Source organism: Ovis canadensis, chromosome 4, assembly GCF_042477335.2.
Source record: "Ovis canadensis isolate MfBH-ARS-UI-01 breed Bighorn chromosome 4, ARS-UI_OviCan_v2, whole genome shotgun sequence".
In the NCBI taxonomy this organism is placed as follows: domain Eukaryota; kingdom Metazoa; phylum Chordata; class Mammalia; order Artiodactyla; family Bovidae; genus Ovis; species Ovis canadensis.
The window spans coordinates 92,950,673-92,971,617 of NC_091248.1; the positions used below are offsets into that span (position 1 = coordinate 92,950,673).

General features: G+C 43.9%; 1 protein-coding gene across 1 annotated transcript in view; it reads right to left on the reverse strand.

Annotated features, from left to right (window-relative positions):
• HECW1 (HECT, C2 and WW domain containing E3 ubiquitin protein ligase 1) overlaps nt 1-17,920 on the reverse strand; it is a 488,368-nt gene extending 470,448 nt beyond the window's left edge. The window contains exon 1 of the mRNA XM_069588229.1: nt 17,640-17,920. Within this exon, the coding sequence (XP_069444330.1) occupies nt 17,640-17,669 (30 nt within the window). The 5' untranslated portion in view covers nt 17,670-17,920. The remainder of the gene's footprint in view (nt 1-17,639) is intronic.
• Between the last annotated feature and the right edge of the window lie 3,025 nt (nt 17,921-20,945).

The window sequence follows — 20,945 nt, forward strand, 5'->3', positions numbered from 1 at the left end:
ACAGCCTGTACTATCTAATAGTGGAAAACTAAATCCAATTTAATTAAGGACAAGGGCAAGATAAGACTTCCTTTTACCAATATTACTTCATATTGCTCTGGTTTTAGCCAATTTTATCAACAATTCCCACCCACAACCAGAGAGAAAGAAAGGAAAGAAGGGATGGAGGGAAAAAAAGGTAGAAACTTAAGACATGTAACCACTCAATTTCTTGTGTTAGAAATAACATAAAAGCTCCCCCTGGCCAAAATTGGGTTAATTTGAACATCAAAAAAAAAAAAAAAAAACACAACTATAACTGATTATATAACACTGAGTCAATAAAAATCTATAAGGACACAGTTCAGTTCAGTCACTCTGTCATGTCTGACTCTTTGCTACCCCATGTACTGCAGCACGCCAGGCTTCCCTGTCCATCACCAACTCCAGGAGTTTACTCAAACTCATGTCCATCGAGTCAGTGATGTCATCCAACCATCTCATCCTCTGCCTTCAATCTTTCCTAGAATCAGGGTCTTTTCCAATGAGTCAGTTCCTTGCATCAGGTGGCCAAAGTATTGGAATTTCAGCTTCAACATCAGTCCTTCCAATGAATATTCAGGACTGATTTGCTTTAGGATGGACTGGTTGGATTTCCTTGCAGTCCAAGGGACTCTCAAGAGTCTTCTTCAACACCACAGTTCAAAAACATCAGTTCTTTGGTGCTTAGTTTTCTTTGTAGTCCAACTCTCACATCCATACATGACTACTGGAAAAACCACAGCTGTGACTAGACAGACCTTATTTGGTAACGTAATGTCTGTGCTTTTTATATGCTGTCTAGGTTGGTCATAGCTTTTCTTCCAAGGAGCAAGCATCTTTTAATTGCATGGCTTCAGTCACCATCTGCAGTGATTTTGGAGCCCAAAAAAATAGTCTGTCACTGTTTCCATTGTTTCCCCATTTATTTGCCATGAAGTGATGGGACCTGATGCCATGATCTTAGCTTTCTGAATGTTGAGTTTTATGCCAACTTTTTCACTCTCCTCTTTCACTTTCATCAAGAGGCTCTTTAGGTTTTCTTCACTTTCTGCCATAAGGGTGGTATTATCTGCATATCTGAGGTTATTGATATTTCTCCCAGGATTCTTGATTCCAGCTTGTGCTTCATCCAGCCTGGCATTTCACATGATGTACTCGGCATATAAGTTAAATAAGCAGGGTGACAATATACAGCCTTGACATACTCCTTTCCCGATCTGGAACCAGTCTGTTGTTCCATGTCCAGTTTTAATTGTTGCTTCTTGACGATCATGACACAGTGATTCCTCCCAAAAGAAGCAAGCAGAAAAACAGGGAAAGCTCTTTTCACAGAAGAATGGCAGCTGATAAACATGGAAGGAATTAGATCATTGGAAAGTCACAGATTTGCAGTTCCAAAGATAACAGATTCTGAGATGGAAACAATGGATGATAAAACAATTAAGTGACAGGTTATTGGGAAATAGAAATTTGTCCCTGTTATTAATTGTGAAGACAAATTGTACCTTTAGATGGAGACACCACCTTAACAGGCAAGTCACATAAATAAAATTAAAAGACATAACAATCTCAAATATCTGTATCTTAATATCTATAATAATATATAAAGATTGATACAATTGGAAAAAGAAGCACTAAAACCTTGCCTGGGGAAGAGGTATTGGCAAAATACAGGGAAAGAGAATTTATAGAAACAGCCTCGCTGCTCCTTTTTACCTTCACTGGTAATGGATAGGATTGCATCTACCTGAGTATCAAGAAACCCAGCAACAGAGGCTTCATTAATCTGGGGTATTTTTCCCACAAGGTACCCACAAGGATCCACCATTCCTTGCACCTGCCATTCCTAGCCTGCAGCTTCCTGTGCTTGGTCCCAAGATTGCTAGAAGAAGTGGAAGGGCAAAGGGCAAAAGACTTGTGCCCACCTAGCCTGTCCTTTCTTACCCAGGGAACATCTTTCCCAGAAGTCATTCTCATAGGAGTCTCTTGGTCACAGCTACCTACAAAGAGTCAGCCCCCAGGATCCCTCTTCCCGTGACAAAAGAACAAAAATAGACTGGATAAAGCATAGTACTTGGTACTGAATATTTGGAGGCTGGCACCCTCACAGGCTGTTAGCATATGTTGTTACAACTTTTCTGAACATTGACTCTTTGAGGTGTCTGAGGAACCTCAATGAATCTCTAGATTCATTAATTCTACGTTGGGGAATGAGTTCTATGGAAATAATGTGAAATGCAGTTAATGGTTTATGTATATTGATATTCATTAATGCAATATTTCTAATAGGCATCTCTCCCCAGAATAAAAACAAAAGAATAAAATTCAATGCTCAGTAATAGTTGGATGATTGAAAATACAGGGTTGGTTGTCAGATAGCCTACCTGTATAAGTTGGCCAAGTCACTTCATGTCTCGTTTGTAAAATTAGTATTTCCCACATAAGCACTTAAAAGGATTAAATAAAATTTTGTATTTAAAATATACCTCAAATACCACAATAAAAATTAATGCATAATATGGGGCTTCCCAGATGATTCAGTGGTAAAGAATAAATCTGCCTGCCATGCAGGAGACTCAGATTCGATCCCTGGGTCAGGAAGATCCCCTGAAGGAGGGCATGGCAACCCACTCCAGTATTCTTGCCTGAAGAATCCCATGGACAGAGGAGCCTGGCAGGCTATAGTCCATAAAGTCAGAAAGAGTTGGACACAACTGAAGTGACTAAGTACGCAGCCACACAAACATATAATATGGGGACTATCCCATATTATAACTTCCCAGTCCAATGGTTTGGACTCTGTCCTTTCACTGCCAATGTCCCAGGAGTCGGGGAACTACAATCCTGCAAGCCAAACAGAAAAAAAAAAAAAATTGCATAATAGATATATACTTGGAGTATTACAGAGATTATTATATAGCTGATTAAAATAACATAGAAATAGAATATTAAAAGTTTTATGTCAAGAAAATGCGTGTTGTTAAGAGATTCTGTTTCTAGTGTGATTTTAATTTTATAATGTATACATGCATTAAAATACACTAAAAAGCCAATGGTTATTTTATCTGGTCATTGTAAATGGTTGTTACTTTATCCTTTGCACATGTTTCTTTTCAGATTATCTATCTGGTATAATCATTTTCATATAGATCAAGGGTCAATAAACATTCTTAAAGGGCCAGTTAGTAAATATTTTAGACTTTTTAGGTCTTACGGTCTTCGTCTCCACTACTTGGCTCTGCTGTAGAGAAAATAGCCATAGAGAACATGTAAATGATGGCTGTGACTGTGTTCTAATAAAAAACTGTATAAAAACTGGAAGCAAGTCAGCCCTAGTCTGTAGACTAGGGCTTTAGATAATGATACATACACGCTATATTTAAAAGAAAACAAAAATTTTAAGTGGTATAGCCAAAAATTGAGAAAAGACGAATTTTCCTAGTGGTGGGTGGGGATGCAGAAGGTGAAGAAGGCTTGCGCAGTGTTTTATGGATAGGAGAGAACTGAGGCATTAGAGGGGAAAATGGAAAGGAATCCCTTGGTGGAAGAAGGAATCGAACTGATGGTGGTTTATTTGAAAAAGAAAGACTGAGGGCAAACTATATACACATAATTTTCATCTCACTGGATTTGCCCTGAAAGCTTTTGGCCCATTTCCCAGGGCATATTGAGGCAGTGGGAGGCTCCCAGGATGACTGCAAAGCCAGTTAGAGAACAACCTCGGAGCTTATCGCCAAGGAGCCATGGAAACTGCCAGCATCCCAGGCCACTATCCAGCATCCCAACACAGGGCTCAGTGACCTCTACTCAGTGGCACCCTGGCACACTAAAACCTCACTCCTCTTAAATAATTCTGAGTCAACAGAAAATTTTTATTATTGAATCAAAATTCTCTGCCCACTAGTTTTTGTACCAGACTTGGAACAAGTACCTCTGCCACCTTTCAGATTTTAAGTATTTGAAGCGATGATCATGGTCCTTTCTTTCCATCTTAGTAATCCTCAAAGCACAGTATTCCTAGATCAGAAGTTACAAACTAGATATTTACAATTTTGCCTGGTTGAGCCCACTGAGTATTATAAACTCATTAGATTGAATTAGTGAAAAAAGAATCTTAAAATTATAGAATTTCTCTTAAATATCGAGTATTTTGGTTTTCTTGGAAAAATCAGATGAACTAGCAACATTGGATCTCCATCCAAGTGTCAACACTAGCTTGAAGCTGACTAACGACCAGCACTGTAACCGAGCAGGATCCTTTGGGGTCTTCCCTCTTATTCTCTGCTTTAGCTCTTCTCTGAAGTACTATAGAATAAATAACAGTATCTGATGCACATTTCCTGAGTTGTTTTGCAGATGTGAAAACCCCCCACCAAATGGAAGCTTTAGGATGGACTGGTTGCATCCCCTTGCAGTCCAAGGGACTCTCAAGAGTCTTCTCCAACACCACAGTTCAAAAGCATCAATTCTTCAGCTCTCAGCTTTCTTTATAGCCCAACTCTCACATCCATACACAACTACTGGAAAAACCATAGGCTTGACTAGATGGACCTTTGTTGGCAAAGTAATGTCTCTGCTTTTCAATATGCTTTCTAGGTTGGTCATAACTTTTCTTCCAAGGAGCAAGCATCTTTTAATTGCATGGCTGGAGTCATCATCTGCAGTGATTTTGGAGCCCAAAGGAAATTAGTCCTGAGTGTACATTGGAAGGAGTGATGTTGAAGCTCAAACTCCAATACTTTGGCCATCTGATGCGAAGAGGTGACTCATTTGAAAAGATCCTGATGCTGGGAAAGATTGAGGGCAGGAGGAGAAGGGGATGACAGAGGATGAGATGGTTGGATGGCATCACTGACTCAATGGACATGAGTTTGAGTGAACTCCAGGAGTTGGTGATGGACAGGGAGGCCTGGCGTGCTGCAGTCCATGGGGTCACAAAGAGTTGGGCACAACTGAGTGACTGAACTGAACTGAACTGAACTATTAATAGTGGATGACAATGAGCACATAGCCCCAGGCTTCCTGGAGCCTAAGAACTGATAATGTTAACCTCTTCCACACCACCCTGTTCCATCACCATCAGCCAATCAGAGAACTGTGCACAAGCTGACCACCTACCTTGGGATCCCCTTCCCACAGCTGGCTTTTAAAAACGCCTTGCAGAAACACTTTGGGGAGCATGGGGCTTTTTAGGGCATGGCCCTGCAAGAAACCTTTCTCTGCTGCAAACTCCAACATTTCTGTTTGTTTGGCCTCACTGTGCACTGGGCACAAGAACTTGCCCTAGCAGCATCAGTTTCCGGTACAGGGAAGGCAGTTTCCTTACCTGCCTCCAACTCTGAAACCCACATCTGCCTGGACCCCAAAGATATCCACGTTTCCTGCCCTGCCCTAAACGAGCTCGCAAAGGCGCTGCAGAGCACTGAGCCAGGAGCCCAGAGACAGCTTCCCACCCCAGGTTTAACAACTGTGACCCTGGGGGACGGTGGTTTCGTCACATGGAATATTAGGGGGTTAAGTGGGACATGGCTGAGGTTCCTTCCTCAGCCAGCATTCTATGAATCTATAAATGGCTTAGCTAATTTTCAAATCTCACTGAGCTCATTGCCTGAAAAATGACTGAAGTCATGAGTTGAACCTGCTAATAGCACTTCGAAAAAAAAATAGATTTGAAAAATAAAATATCTGGATCCCTCAAAAGCCATTTGCAAATTCATAAGAAGCTGAGCCAAATGTAAAAAACAAATTCATTCACCCTCTTGTGCCTCTAAAATGAAATTTCAAAGGTGAGAATTCTAACAATGAAGAAAAAATTCCTACTCCAAAGCTTAATGTTTCTATAAAAATAGCCCATCAATGACATTATTCAGTACAGATAAATGAACCCTAGAAAAAGAGAGGGGTCCTGACCACAGAACTACCGTGAAAGTGAGCTTGACCCTTCTTCAACCCAGCTCCTACCCTCCCCAATCACTCCCATACCTAGAGATACCAGTGTAGGTTTTGTTGTTGCTGTTCAGTTACTAAGTTGAGTTTGACTTTGTGACCTCAAGGACTGTGGGCAGCTAGGCTCCTCTGTCCATGGGATTCTCCAGGCAAGAATACTGGAGTAGGTTGCCATTTCCTTCTCCCAGGGATCTTCCCTACCCAGGGACTGAACCCGAGGTTCCTTCATTGGCAGGTGAATGCTTTACCCCTGAGCTATCCAGGATAGATTTCTCTTGCCAAAAATCCTTAACTTTATCTAGCTGAGAAGATTGATTCAATGCTTTCTCCAAGAAACTAAAAAATATGCTAGGTTAGCATGATCTATACCATTTAACCTGGAGCAAGACACAGATCTCTAGAAAGAAGGGTTTGGCCTTTGGTCTTCTTGCCTCCTCTCCCCTCTTGACCAGAATTCCACCCCATCTGAACAGCTATGGCATCACTATTTCACAGCATAAGGCAGGCAAGCAGGCTGGGGCCTGACGTCCAGGGTAGTCTGTGAATTTCAGACACTTTCGTGCACCAAGCCAGGCCATTCACTTCACCTGCTCTTGAGATCCTCTGTGTCTTGAGCGGGTGGTGAGTCTGATTTTTTTAAAAAGTGCTTCTTGCTCTAGAAGATTCTCTGGATCAGTGGAAAAAGGATTTGTGGCAAAACTTCAAGTCAGAAGGAGCATGTTCCTACAGTAGTGAGCTCTCATATAACAAACTTAGTGCCTTGACCCTAAGGTGCCTAAGATCTAAGATAGGAACATTCGATTTTGGATAAAATTAAGCTTAATTGAAGAATATCACAATAAGTAAGTTCTAAGTCCCTGACAAGGGTGATGTCTGTTTAATGAACAGGAGGCAACACTGTAAATTTGAGGACCTCACTCTAAGAATGTGGCTGTGTATCTATTCACCATAGTAACCCAGTCCCCAACCAACTGTAGGGTATGTGATAGATTCTCCATTAACAGTGTGAAAAATAAAATTATCACTCTTAAAGGGCACAACTTTTTCAGTTTGTCTCTAAAACTAGATGTTTCTCCACTGCAGGGACTTAAACTCTGCTTTGTCTTTTGCACATTTTCATCTTAAGCTGTAGCAGATTTTTGTCTGGATGGAGAAAGCTCACACAACATAAAGACTTGTCATAAAATAGAAACTCAAGAAATGTCTTCTGAGAGAGTAATTGAAAAATTCTTGAAAACAGTTAACAAGGATTTTAAAATATATATGCATATATTTCTATATGTTAAATATATTCCTATGTATTTGAATACAGAAATGTGCATATACATACATACAACGCATTTTCAAATTTTGGTTTGTGGTCCAGCAGTCTCCCGGTCAAACTTCTTGTTAGAAGCCTGAAAGCCTCAACACTCACTATGCATATGGTGATATTTTTTTCCTCTATTCTGGGAAAAAGAGGAAAATAACAATTTGTGATCTTCAACTATTTCTCTCAAGGATGTCACATCATGATGTGAATGCATGTTTCTAAGAAAAATAAATTTTACTCGCTTGCAACAAAAGGGTGGCAAATGCTCGCAAAGTTCCTGTGGCAATACCTCACCAAAAAATCGTGCTTGGTTGCCACTGAAAGTTCAGTAAAGATGGGAGCAGCATCACCAATAAGATCCCTGTTTAAATTAGGAGTGGATAACTTCACTGCCAATTATTTCTCTCATTGGAGTAGTTCTGTGACAGAGAACCTCTCATTGTTTCAAGCAGACACCAGGTTTAAGCAAGATCCCCAAGAGTAGCCCACCAAAGTCAAAAGTCCAGATTTGCTCAGGTATCTACATTTGCAAAATGAATGGACCACATAAGCAGAAAGAGAACCCAGTGTAGGAACATATACATGCTGTCTCCTGAGCAGTTACTGCATTCTGTTACTGAGCACTGTTCTTGGCACTTAGGAGAATCAGCGAACAAAGCAGATAGAAATTCCTCTCCTGTGACGTTCACCTCTCCCATCTTTCCATCAATACTTACCGTTATGATACACAGTTCATGGATGTAGACCTTGTGCATAATGCCACTCTAGAAGCAATAAAATAAAGACCGGGCCTCCCTGATGGCTCAGTAGTAAAGAATCTGCCTGCCACTGCAGGAGATACCTGGTTTGATCCCTGACCTGGGAGGATCCCACATGCCTTGGAGCAGCTAAACAACTACTAAGCCTGCGCTCTGGATCCCGGGAGTCACAACTAGAAGACTACTTGCCACAACTACTGGAGTCTGAGTGCCCTAGAGCCTATGCTTCCCAAGAAAAACCACTGCAATGAGAACCCTGCTCACTGCAACTAGAGAAAAGTCCCTGAAGCAAGGAAGATCCAGCACAGCCAGAAATAAATAAATAAAATTATAAAAATAAATAAAATATAGACCTCACATCATTCATTTAACAATCAGTATGGTACCTCCAGTGGCCAATACTGGAAAAATGTCAAAATAAGGATACAAAAATAAGGGTGACACAGTCCTTAACCTCAAGAAGTCATCTTTTAGCGGGGAGGCTGAAAGGTAGGAGCATTAGTAACACACGTACAATGATGCTCATTACACAGAAGCTCAGTGGGGGAGAGTCATATCTATTGGGAAATGGAGCGATGGCTTCTGTTACAAGTTGAGATTTGGGATAGATCTTAAAAATGGGCAGATTTACAGAAGGGTAGAGAATCTAAGAGTAGAAAAAGTATGTAAGGAAAAAGTACATAATTATAGGAAAGCACAGAGCATGTTTGGAGAAATGGGGGGGAAAGTCCATTCATCTGTCCTGAGGTCAAGGGGTATATCAGGCATGCAGCAGGCCACAGCCCATAGACCAATGAAGCCAGCCTGGGTAGCTGGTTCTTTGTTGCATAGAATTTGGTGGCTTGCAGGGTTTTGAACACAGGAGCGACAGGCTCACATTGAAGATGACAAAGTCATGTGTCCCAGAGAAGACAGAGATAGGAGGGCAGAGAGCAGTTTTATAAAGTCCTGGCAACAACAGGAACAACACAGAAGGAACCTTGTGAACAACACAGATTCAGCAATAACTGAGTGACCTGCAGCTGCCTGTTCTGGATGCTGAGGAGGAAGCAAAGACAGGTTGGAGCTTGGTCAGAGAGTGCCAGTCAGGATAAATGACAAGGAGACCCCATACCAACCAAATGCCCAGTAATAAAGACCCCAACCCCCACCTTAAAGAGTGGGGGAAACAGTTAGGGAAAGGAAAAGGAGTGTTCTCAGAGGATCCAGACACCTAAGAATACCATCCAAACTCAAACCCAGCAGATCATAAAGAGATTTGTATCCTATAAAGAGTGCCCACTATGTTCCAGGCATGGTTCCAGGCACTGGCAAAGAAATGGGTCCTTGATATAAGTTCATAAGTTAGAAGGGGAGATGGACAGTAGACACATAAGTTAAAAAAATATGTACAACAAAGCAAGTGGTCCTAAGGGGTGTAAGAATAGAGGGCAAGTTGATGGAAGAGAGCACAGTGTAAACAGATGGTCAGGGAAAGCCTTTTGGAAAGTTTGCTGTTTCATTAACACAGGGGGCAAGCTCAGGGAACTGGGAGACATCTCCCAGGTTGAAGGAACAGCATGTGAGATGAGAATGTGCCCCACATATTCTAGGAAGAACAAGGAGATTGGGGACTGGGACCCAGTGTGTAGGACAAGGAGAGAGTGTGGCAGGGGCGGGAGGCCAAGAAGTGAAAGTGAAAGTCACTCAGTTGTGTCTGACTCTTTGCAACCCCATGGACTACACATACATAGAGTCCACGGAATTCTCTAGGCCAGAATACTAGAGTGGGTAGCCTTTCCCTCCTCTGGGGGATCTTCCCAACCCAGGGATCGAACCCAGGTCTCCCACATTGTGGGCGGATTCTCTACCAGCTGAGCCACAAGGGAAGCCCATGAGTACTGGAGTGGGTAGCCTATCCTTCTCCAGCAGATCTTCCCAATCCAGGAATTGAACCAGTGTCTCCTGCACTGCAGGCAGATTCTTTACCAACAGAGCTATCAGGGAAGCTAAGAAAGGGGTCTGAATTTCATTGTAAGCAGGGGGATTATAGGCAAAGAAATACAGTAAGTCCCCTACATACAAATGAGATCCACTCCAAGAGTGCATTTGTAAGTCCAATTTGTGCGTTAAGTCCAACAAAGTTAGCCTAGGCACTCAGTTAACACAACTGGCTGTATAGTACATCACTGCTGCTTTTATGCTTGCTGCCGGACATCCTGAGCTTGAAATAAAGATATTGCACTCTATACGATACTATACAGTGAAGTACTTAAAAGCACAACCACTTGTAGAGGATGCATGCATGTGACAATGTATGCCAGACACATTAACTAACTTATGTAACTGAACATGTGAACACATGTTGAAAGTATGTAACTTGAAGGTTCATATGCAGGGGACTTACTGAAACAGGATTTGTGACTGCTGTGTATTGTGCTTACGCTACATGCCAGCACCTAAAACAATGCCTGACACCTAGCAGATATTTAGTCAGTATCACTTGGACTGCTGTAAGAGAAGAGATTTGGACAAGAAATGCAGGAAACTGGTTAGTGGTCAAGTGCAAAAGGCAAGTGATCATGGAAGATTAGATAGGAGTGGTGGTGCTGGATGGAGCAGGTGAAGCAAAGGAAGAGTGACTTGCTGAAAGCTAGCCTGGGGTGAGAGAGAGAGAGAGAAATCAGGGACTCAAAGGCTTTTGGCCTGAGCAACTGGAAAGACAGTTGTCCCTTACAGAGATCACTCTCGGGGCAGGGAGGGTGTGAGCAGGTTTGGGGCATGAAAATCCAGAGTTGTGTTTTGCACCTGTAGATTTAACTTTTGTGTGGCATTCAAGGTGTGGTGCTGCTGGTGGCATATGTAAGTCTGGCATTCTGGGAATGAATCAGGACTGGGGAAATAAACTTGAGATCATCAACAAGAAGGCAGTATTGAGACTGAAGGAAGGAATACAAAGGTAAAGAGACCTGACAGCCAGGCCCTTCCTGGAGAATTCCATCATGTAGGGGTCAAAAATCAGTATGTCAGCAGGGATAAAAATTCAGGGGCCATCAAGAGAGTCTAAGAAAGCAGACCCAAGGAGACAGAAAAAAAAAAAAAAAGGCAAAATACCAGGAGAATCCAGCATCCTAGAAGCCAGGGGCATGAGAAAGAGGGAATGGTCCTGAGTGTGAGATGTTGTTGGGAGATCAGAACACCGGGATGAAGAACTGACCACATAGGAGTACAGGGCAAAGAGCACTGGTGATCATCATGGGAAGAGCAGAAGGAAGGGGACAGAAGCCTGGATGGGATGCTGTCGAGAGAGGCCAAGAGAGAGATGAGGCCAGGGCACCAGGGAGCCTCAAAGGGACTGACAGTGCTCTGCTGCATGGCGGGTATTTGTTTTTGATTCATAATCTACATATGTGCTAAATGTGTTATCTGTCTGAATCAAACACTATACCTTAAAATATGTCTTTACAGGCCAAGACAGAGAGAGTGAAGAAACCCAGTGTAGAGAACTTTTTCAAGCTGTGTTATAGAAGAGGAAAGAGACCATCCATGGTGGGGAGTATGGAGTCAGGAAGGATCTATAAAATGTAATATGTTAACAGCACACTTGTATGCCAACTGCGTCTGTAACTATCATCCCCTTTACCTGCAGGTGCTATGTCTGGTTGTGGACAGAGGTGGCACCGAGGGGTGGGGTGAGGGGAGAAAATGCCAGCAAAACCCTCAACTATTTTTTTTCTCAACTTTGAAAAACTCACTTCCACAAATATGTGATCAGAATAGAAGGGGAAATTGGTTCATTAAGTAGTTTTAAGTTCTAATGGCAAAGGGGGATTTCCTTGGTGGTCCAGTAGCTAAGACTCTGCACTCCCAATGCAGAGGGCCCAGGTTCAATCCCAGGTTGGAGAACTAGATCCCACAAGCAGCATCTGAGTCTGCATATCACAACTAAAGATCCCATGTGCCGCAATGAAAATCAAAGATCCCGTGGCAACTAAGACCTGGTGCAGCCAAATAAATAAAAATAAATATTTTAAAAAATTCTGATGGCAAAGGGCATTAGGGATAACAGTAAGGAAAAAGAAAAGTCCTTTTAAGGATAAAAACCTACTGATTGTGTCCTGCGGTTTTTTGGCTGATCAGTGGATTACAGGGAAGAAGATGACAAATGGCTGGTGGGTCCACTAGCTCTGGTCCTGACAGTTAGCAAGCCAGGTCTAATGTATCTCCCCATGGTTTTTCCCTTTAACCTGAATCTCTGAGTTCCAATATGTAGGACTGAGATTTCTGTTTCTGAAACTGCTGTGACTTAAACCCCCGAAAGCAAGACCAGGAAACGTTTGTGCAAGTTAAATGGGTGTCAATTTAAGGACAAAGTGATTGAATTACAATCCCTGGCCGTGGATGTGAATTTTGGTCTTTTTTTTTTCCTTTCACACTCATGATATTTCCCTGACATCTGTGCAATACAAATAGATCTAGAAAGTGTGAAAGGGAAAATCTGCTCTACTAAATATATAAAAGGGACCCCGCATGAAGTCTCCATGATAGCATTCATCATCACAGGCCCAGATGGCGTCCTTTCCCAGATCTCCCCAACTTTTCCCTACCCCCAATATCAGTTTAAGTTCCATCCACTGAATTTGCCCCAAAATACTGAAATGTAATAGATGCCCAATAACACCAGGAGAGCCCACGTATACCATGAACTCTCATTTTTCAGTCCTGTGTGCATCCCACTTGGGGCCAATAAATCAGGAAAAGCATCCTGTGAGCAGCGCACATCACTTATTTCCATGGAATCCAGATGCTTCCTCCAGTGACCTGGGAGCTCAGTGGTCCCTGTGACATCTTGCCAATGAGTTGATGACATAACTGTCATCCCACGTTGGCTATTTATCATTTTCCCTACAGTTCTCAAGTCACAGAACATGACAGCCACTTACCAATACCCACACATCCAAACATTATGGGATGAGATATCTATTGGTTTGGCCAAAAAGTTTGTTTGGGTTTTCCCATACCATCTTGCAGGAAAACCCAAACTTTTTGGCCAAACCAATAAATCTCCTATCTAGGACTTGGTTTCTTCAAGTATTTAAGGAGGCTTTAAGACATAAATGTCGGTGGTCAGAAAGTCTGTGAGACATAAATGTATACCATAAGCAAAATCAGCAGGCAAGCTGGTTTGCCTCTATCTGTCCTTGCATCTTCACTTGAGAAGCAATGCTCATGAAAAATGAAAAGGCTGAGACAAGGAGGAAAGTTATGAGGCTCTGACATCTGTATTTGGTGGGGTAGAGTGGCAGTGGGTGGGCAATGCTACTACAGGCATGTTTTATGGATGTGACAGGACGTCAGTGTAGTTAAAAAGAAGAGGCAAAAACAAACAAAAGGAGCAAAATGAGAAGCAGACAGAAATGGAAAGGTACATTGTTATGAACCTTAGGAAATACTTTCGAGTGTAAGAGTTACTCAGCTGGAAGACACACTCAATGACCAAACTAAAAATGCTTCATAGTAGCTCTTGGAACCTTTGACCATTAGACCCTAAAACTCTAAACATCTGACCCACTGCCCTCCTCACTGGGATCAGAAACTGCCACAAACTTTTCCCTTCCATATAGTAAATTCAGTTTTACAAATAAGAAAGAATTACTGTATTTACAGAGAACAGTGTTAACAGAGGACTTAAAGGGATTATTCGATAACCCAGAGACTGACCCACATGGCCTTAAGTATCTCTTCTCTCTATATTGCAAAGTTAAATTCTCATTAATATTTTTCACCCTTCAACTGGTAAAATCGCATAAACCAAGAAAAACAATCACAGAATCATGCCGTTAATCCTTTGGAGTTACTTGCTTCAACTCCCTCCTTTTGAGGAAGAAAACACTTAACCTCAGAGAGGAAAAGTGATGTGATAAACAGCCCCCTGAACATTTCGCACTGCTTTCTCTAAAAGTCCATGAACAGCAAACATACAGGACTGGACTATAGAAATGGTACGTGGGCACTTAAATCCCGGATTTCCTAACCATAACCTGTGCTGTTGTCTAGGACGGACAGGAAGGAAGTGATGGGAAAGAAGCAGGGCTCTCTCTGTTGGGAGATCCCATCAGGGTGGGAGAGGCAGGAAAGAGGGTTGTCTGTGGGCTAACTGCTGGCTTGTTTCAGAAGCTCAGCAGATGGTGGTTAAAAGTGATTTGAACAAACAATGGGTCTGGTCAGTGGTTTTCCTGCTCTGGGTGGTGAGACCAAGAGGTGGAGAGAAGGAGGGCTGAGGGATGCTCCCCTTTCTAAGTGCAGGTATGGGCGCACAAAGTGCTTGTACTGGACATGTTTCCTTCTAACGCCACAGCTAGAACAGGGCAGTGATCACCTCGATTTTGTCAACATGGACAATCCAGGTCATCCAAGTGAAAAATAAAGAACCCAAACCTGCAGGATCTGAACTTGCAGTCTACATGGGTGAGGCTGGAGCCTCTCTCTGCCTGGATTTGAGTCCCCAGCTCACTGGTTCCCTTCAGCATCTTACATAACCTCTGATTTGCCTATCTGACTCATGAAGGGAAGAATTCCCACCTACCTCCTCCCTAAACAAGTAGAGGGCTTTTTTTCTGATCTGAGGTCCACAGTCAATATTTCTAAGAACATACCATGTTCAGGGCAAAGTTTGAGGTTAGAGAGATGAGCCAAAAGAAGCTAACAATGCCCTTGTCCTCAAGGAGCTCACATTAGGAGTGAGACCGGGGGACTGCGCCCATTAACAACTCAGGTAACTGCAATATGATAAGTGCTGCCTTAGCGGCATGGATGAAGAGGCTGTGGGAAAACAAGACGGGCAGTGATTCATTATGCTTGGCAGGTATTGCTATTCCAGGATGTTATTTTGATTGTAACTTAAAAAAAAAAAAGAGCACACTACTGGGGAAAATTGTGTGGATCAGCATAAATTAAGAACCAAATATCCCAACTATCCCTAAACTGTAAAAATTATTATAAGAACTTAAAAACACTTTGCTTGCCTGTTTAGAATAATTGTTGCCTTATTTTTATAACAGGCAACAGTCCTAGCAAGTTTTATGAGCAATACCAAATACGATCGGGGAAAGTAAGTGGCAGGCTACTAACAATTGCTACATAGAATTAAACAGTTATCCTGAGTCTTTCACTAAGAGCAAACAAACAAAATCAATCATTGGAAATCAGCTACAAAAGACAGCAGGAATTGCTAATTAAGCCATAACAAGGAGAAAAATCTGTTATCCAGTTAATCCAACATTCTTCTCTATTCCCCATCCCTATTAAATCTCTTGATATGATGGAAAGAAAATGACCTGTTTGAGTTGTTGGCTAATTTCTTTTATGGGAAATATGCAGACTCTGGGGTTCAAAACAATGCAGGTGTAAAAATAAACCATAAATTCTTTCATCAATACCTGGGTTGCATAGTTTGGGGCTATAATTAGCCTTGCTAAATTTAGTAACTTTTCTTACTTCTCCACCATTATCACACAATACTGGAACTGGATAGAAGGACAGAAATCAGCTAGTCCAACTTACATTACCTATAAGGAATGAAATGCCTGAGACTTGCCTTCCTGTGATCACATCTGGCCTTTTAGCATTTCCCATAATAACAGTAATACTGATGCAAGTACCATAGAAGGTAAATCTTAAAGCAGTCTTTGAAAACACCCATCTTTCAAAGCCAGACGTGTGAAAGGAACCAAGTGATGCTATATACACACATCACAGCAGCTGCAGTCCCTCAACACTGATTCGGTGATAGGCTGTTTCAGCTCAAGACGTGGTCTCCTTATCCAGTCCATAACGTCACAATCTGAACAAACTTAGGCAATTTGCCTTTATGAAATAACTACCCAGGACAAAAACAACAGTCATTCCGCAGAGCTGCCAACTTGTACTAGCCTGGGATCCCAGAATTAGTCAGAACACAGTTTATTAAGCATAAACTCTGAAGTCCAATATGCCTGTAGGTAGGTCTAGGAATTAAAACAGCGCTATATTGTCCCAATGCCACACTCCGGCGGAGGTAGCAATCAGAGGAAGGGGGCAACAGGGAATTCTACACATTCTATTTCTCTACCAAACAGGCACACACACCATACCAGGGAAGACATGTGGACTGTAATCCCTTCTTAGTGGAAAACACACATTTTCAAAATGAATCCCCGATCTAGAACGAATTACCGTAATAGCCACAGCCGGAGCGAGTCCGCTGAGGAGAAACGCAGATCTGGCCACCTGCTTTGAGACGCCTTGGACCACGACACTGCCGGGGTCTTTAAAGGCTGGCCTTTTAGGGTAGGGCATCTGCCCTCCTAAATTGCCTTAAGATTCCAGGAAAAGAGAGAAGATGCCTCTCTTAGTCTTTGAACTATGCTGCTCTTCCTGTATCCATTTCCGCTGAACACAGCCTTATCTTTTCAAAGAGAAAAAAAGATAAAAACAAGAGGAGAATTGCACCACTGCAGATTCCAAGAGAAGTAAGCACAAAACTACAGCGACGTCAAACAATATCTTCAGCAACTAGGAAAATCCCCACATGCTGTCTGGTGTCAGCCCAGTGCAGACTGGGGTGCGCTGTGCCCGGAATCACAGGAAGCCGGGCAGCTCTGCAGCCTGTCTCCCTGCCAGCTCCCCCCACGCGCTGAAATTCGCCAGGAAGAACTTATGATGCCCAGCTTCCGTATGCAACACAGGCAGGCAGACCACGCACCCAACACTCCGCGACTCGGCCAAGGGGCCGCGACATCAAGAAGGCAGGGCCATCAGAAGGCACGGGAGGAACGGGGGGTTGAGCCCTCGGATTTTGCTGCATTGTCACGAACTAGGGTAGGAGCAACTGCACCTCCAGCCAAAAATGGACCGGACGCGTTTTTCCTGGCGGCGCCCTCCCCGCCCGTGTGCAGGTCTCAATACGGTAGGCGACATGACGGGCTGCTCCCGCTAAAACTCGGGTGGCAGGCCCGGTAGAGCAGCCTGGGACAGGGAGGCGCTGAAGCAGCACCCACATCGCGCATCCTCCCCGCCTGCCACCACCCAGGGGAGCAAGGGCCGCACCTGCCACGCTCCCCCTGAGCAAGCACGAGCGAGCGCTTGCGGGGCTGCGGGCGCTTGCTGGCTAACCCTGGGCATTGCTTGGGACACAATTGTCTAAAAGGGAGCCCGAGGCAAACCTAAATCCAGAGCTCTAGTTCACAAGGGGTGGGTGTGGGCTGGTAACGGGGATTACGTAGGTCTCTCCGCTCCCTCCCCTGATACCTCCTCACCACTGGGAGGGCGCCGGGGGCCGGGGGAGGCGCCACGAACCCGCTTGGGGGCTTCTTTGTTTCTCTCTGTGCCCGGCAGGAGGGCCCGGTGTGCCAGTTGTACCCAAACCGGGGTCGCCACCCGGGGATGCCTGCCTGGCCCGGGTGGCGGCGCGCCCCAGGCTGACAATTGAACCTCGCGGGAGAAGCAAGAGGGTGGGGAGGAGGGTGGATCCTGGACCCTGGAGAGGGAGGGCGCTGACGGGGCCTCCAGAGCGGCTGGGAAGCCACCCAGAGGAGGGCGGGGGAAGGGGCGGTAGGCAGAGTCCCCGCCCGGAGCCCGCTTACCTTGGCAGCTCCGGCCTGGGCACAGATCATGCTCCCATCCGCGCGCAGGTTAGAGACGGGGGGCGCTCGTGCCCTGCATGGTGCGCCGGACGCCGGGGACCTGCCGGGTGTGATGACCGTGGCACCCACCCGCTCTCGTAACGCTCTGGGTGCCGGGGGAGAGCGGCGGCCACGGCCGCAGTGGAGGGGCGCTTGCGATTTGATGAGTGTGTGCGCTAGGAGAGGGCCCGCTGGGTCAGAGACGCACTGTATCCCTGCTCCAACAACCGCGCCTCATGCGCGGTAACGCAGCGCACTTCATCGCTTTATCCTCCCGCCCGCATCCCCTCCCTCCCTGCCTGCTCCTCTGTGGGTACCAGACTCCGGAACCAACCACAAGCCGGGCTTGCTCTCATTAACGCTGCCCCGCCCTGCAGCCTCCGCGCACCCCCCTCCCCCGCCCCTGCCGTAAATATATATTGATTCTTGTTACCGCCGGCCCCATCCTTCCAACACTCGGCACGCTTACTGGGCATATCCAGCCCCAACCCCAGCCCTTTTGTGTGTGTGCAAACAGTGCGTTCAGAAAGGACGTGGTACAGACACCCCAGCGGGTGCCCTATGACAGGTGTTCTTGACCTCGTTCTTACACACTTTCCTGTTATGTATCATTGTGAGCACTCACACCTACCTGGGCACCTTCTTGTATTCGCAAGGCAAACACACAAAACAAACATGGTAATTACAAATGCAAAGGATGAAAATAGCCCTCTTCCTGGGAAAATCTATTGTTGGGCAAGACTAGCTTTCAAACTGGGTTTTACATTGAACTGCACGCAGTCAGAATGCTGGAACTAGAAGGACATAATCTCCAGACTCTGACTTTCTGACAGAACTGCATTCTTCACAAAGCTTTTCTATTTCTCCCATTCTCAGCCCAGCATCATTTACATTAGATGTTGTTCACATTCTGAGAAGTTATCTTCTTCTTTTTTTTTCTTCCCATGTGTTGAATGTAATCCTCCCTAAACTAAACACAAGGCAGGGCCTGACTCCAGACTCCTGACTGAACACCAGAGGAGAGTCCCAAGTCCCAGATTGTGTGATGGGCCGCTTCTCACCGACTCAACTCTTGGTTTTGAGTTCTCTCTCACAGCCGGAACTTTCCAGAACTGGAAGCCTTGGAAGATAATGAAGGCAGCTTCACCAGCTGTCCCCCTTTCTCCAAGGAGACACGCACATCATCATCAGTACTTGACTTTCCTCATTCCCCTGGGGATGGGGGTGCCAGGGCTCCCCCTTCCCTGACGGACAGCCCCTCTCTTTGCCTGTTGCCCTTAGATCTCCCAGTCAGATGAGATAAAAGCTGATCACTTTTCAAATCTCAGCTAAGATCCATGCAGAAAGCTGGGCATACATTTCTCCAAAACACTTTTACAGTTCAATTATTATCAACTCCTAGGTGAAAAAAAACCCTCCAAGAACAAACTAATGCAGGCTGCAGCAGTAAACAGCAATATCAACCAACTGTGTGATGTCTCCAACCAGAGGCTTACATAAAAGCAAGAACTCTGCATAAACCAGCGTCCACGATTTCTAAATTAGCACAGGATCACCAAACCACAATAAAGGATAATCCCTTTAATTAATAAAACAGTCAATATTTCATAATAACTATAAAGGGAAAGTAACCTTTAAAAATTATATAATTTTTGTTTAAAAAAAGAGAGAACCAATGACAAGATTTTGGAGAAAACCAGTAAACCATTCTTCCCAAATTAAAAAAGAGGATAATTCTTTGCCTCCACTAATTACCAGGATGTTCACCTCATTGCTTTCAGTGATGAAGCATCAACTTGGCTCAGAGATCCTTCTCTCTGTTCTCTCTGTCAAGGAGATAAATTGACAAGTTATATCTCTCATAAAAGTTACTGATGCAACAATCCTGAGATGTGCTTTATTTTCCTATGAAGAGCTTCTTTTCTTATACTGAAGGCAAAAGTACACAAAGTTTCCCATTTTCACATGTTGAATAGATAAAGTCCTTGTCAAGCACCTTCTACATGCCAAGTCCAGTGGCAACATACACACTCTTGTATTTTGTCCTGTTTATCTCTCATTTCACATGATCTCATTTATTTCTCATGGTCTGGGAATAGCCTCATCTTACTTTACAGATGTGAAAACAAGGCTACATGGGGCTCTGTAATTTCCTTACCATCTCACTTCCCCCAGAAAACCTCAAGTCTAAAGTAAACTGACATCAGCTACCCTAATCTTAAATGAGGCATATTTGGTGGAGAGATCTCAAGAAACTTGCCATGGATTTTAAAATCACCCATTTATTAGTCACACTTACCAAGCCTCTAATACACTCCAAAAACTGTTAAAATACAATAATAATGACACAGTCTCGATGTCTCCAACAATACTGATCTCACATAATGGTGTAAGATGATGTGGGTATTTGGAGAATTATATACATACTCTGTTTACTATCATGATGCCGGTGCAACCCTGTGTTTCCATCTTTTGTAACTCAGGGTCCAGCAGGATGCAGGGAGGGGTTGGCATGCCTGCCCATCTCAGGTTACAGGCAGGGAAAGAAGCAAACAGAGCAAGTGGTGCCTACAATGCTGAGGAACCTATGACTTGGGGTGACCAGGGGCTTCACCTGAGGGAACAGACCTACATCATAACGTCAGAAGTAAAAACGTGGTAAAGGACCGTATTGTTGGAGTTGTGCTCATGCCCCCAAGTCTGACACAGTCTGTCTCTGCAGGACTAACTCTAGCCAATGATATAAAATTAGCATTTGAAGACTCCTCTGGTCCAAAGGCTTAGGATAATAATTCAGAAGGCAGGTTTCTGACTTGGTCAGCTGAGCAAGTTCCCAGAGAAAGCAGACCTTTTCTGATGAGGGAAAAAAGGATTTTAATTTTGAAGGGTGAGTATACCTGCACAAGACTGACAAATGTCAGTGGCTGTCTTGGCAGTTAAGAAAATCTTGGGTCGATTTAGGACAGGGAGGTCAAGCAGATGCTGAGATTACATGAAGGAACATAGAACTTTACTCATGTAAATTTATTCACTCACTCAACAATTTTTAAAATATGCTAATCTCTGGAGATATTAAAGAAGATGGAATCTCTGACTCAATGGAGATCAGAGTTGAGAATATTAAAATCTCTAATTAAACCAGTTGTTGTTGTTCAGTTGCTAAGTCATGTCTGATTCTTTGCAAACCATAGACTGTAGCATGCCAGGCTTCCCTGTCCTTCACTATCTCCTGGAGTTTGTTCAAACTCATGTCCACTGAGTTGGTGA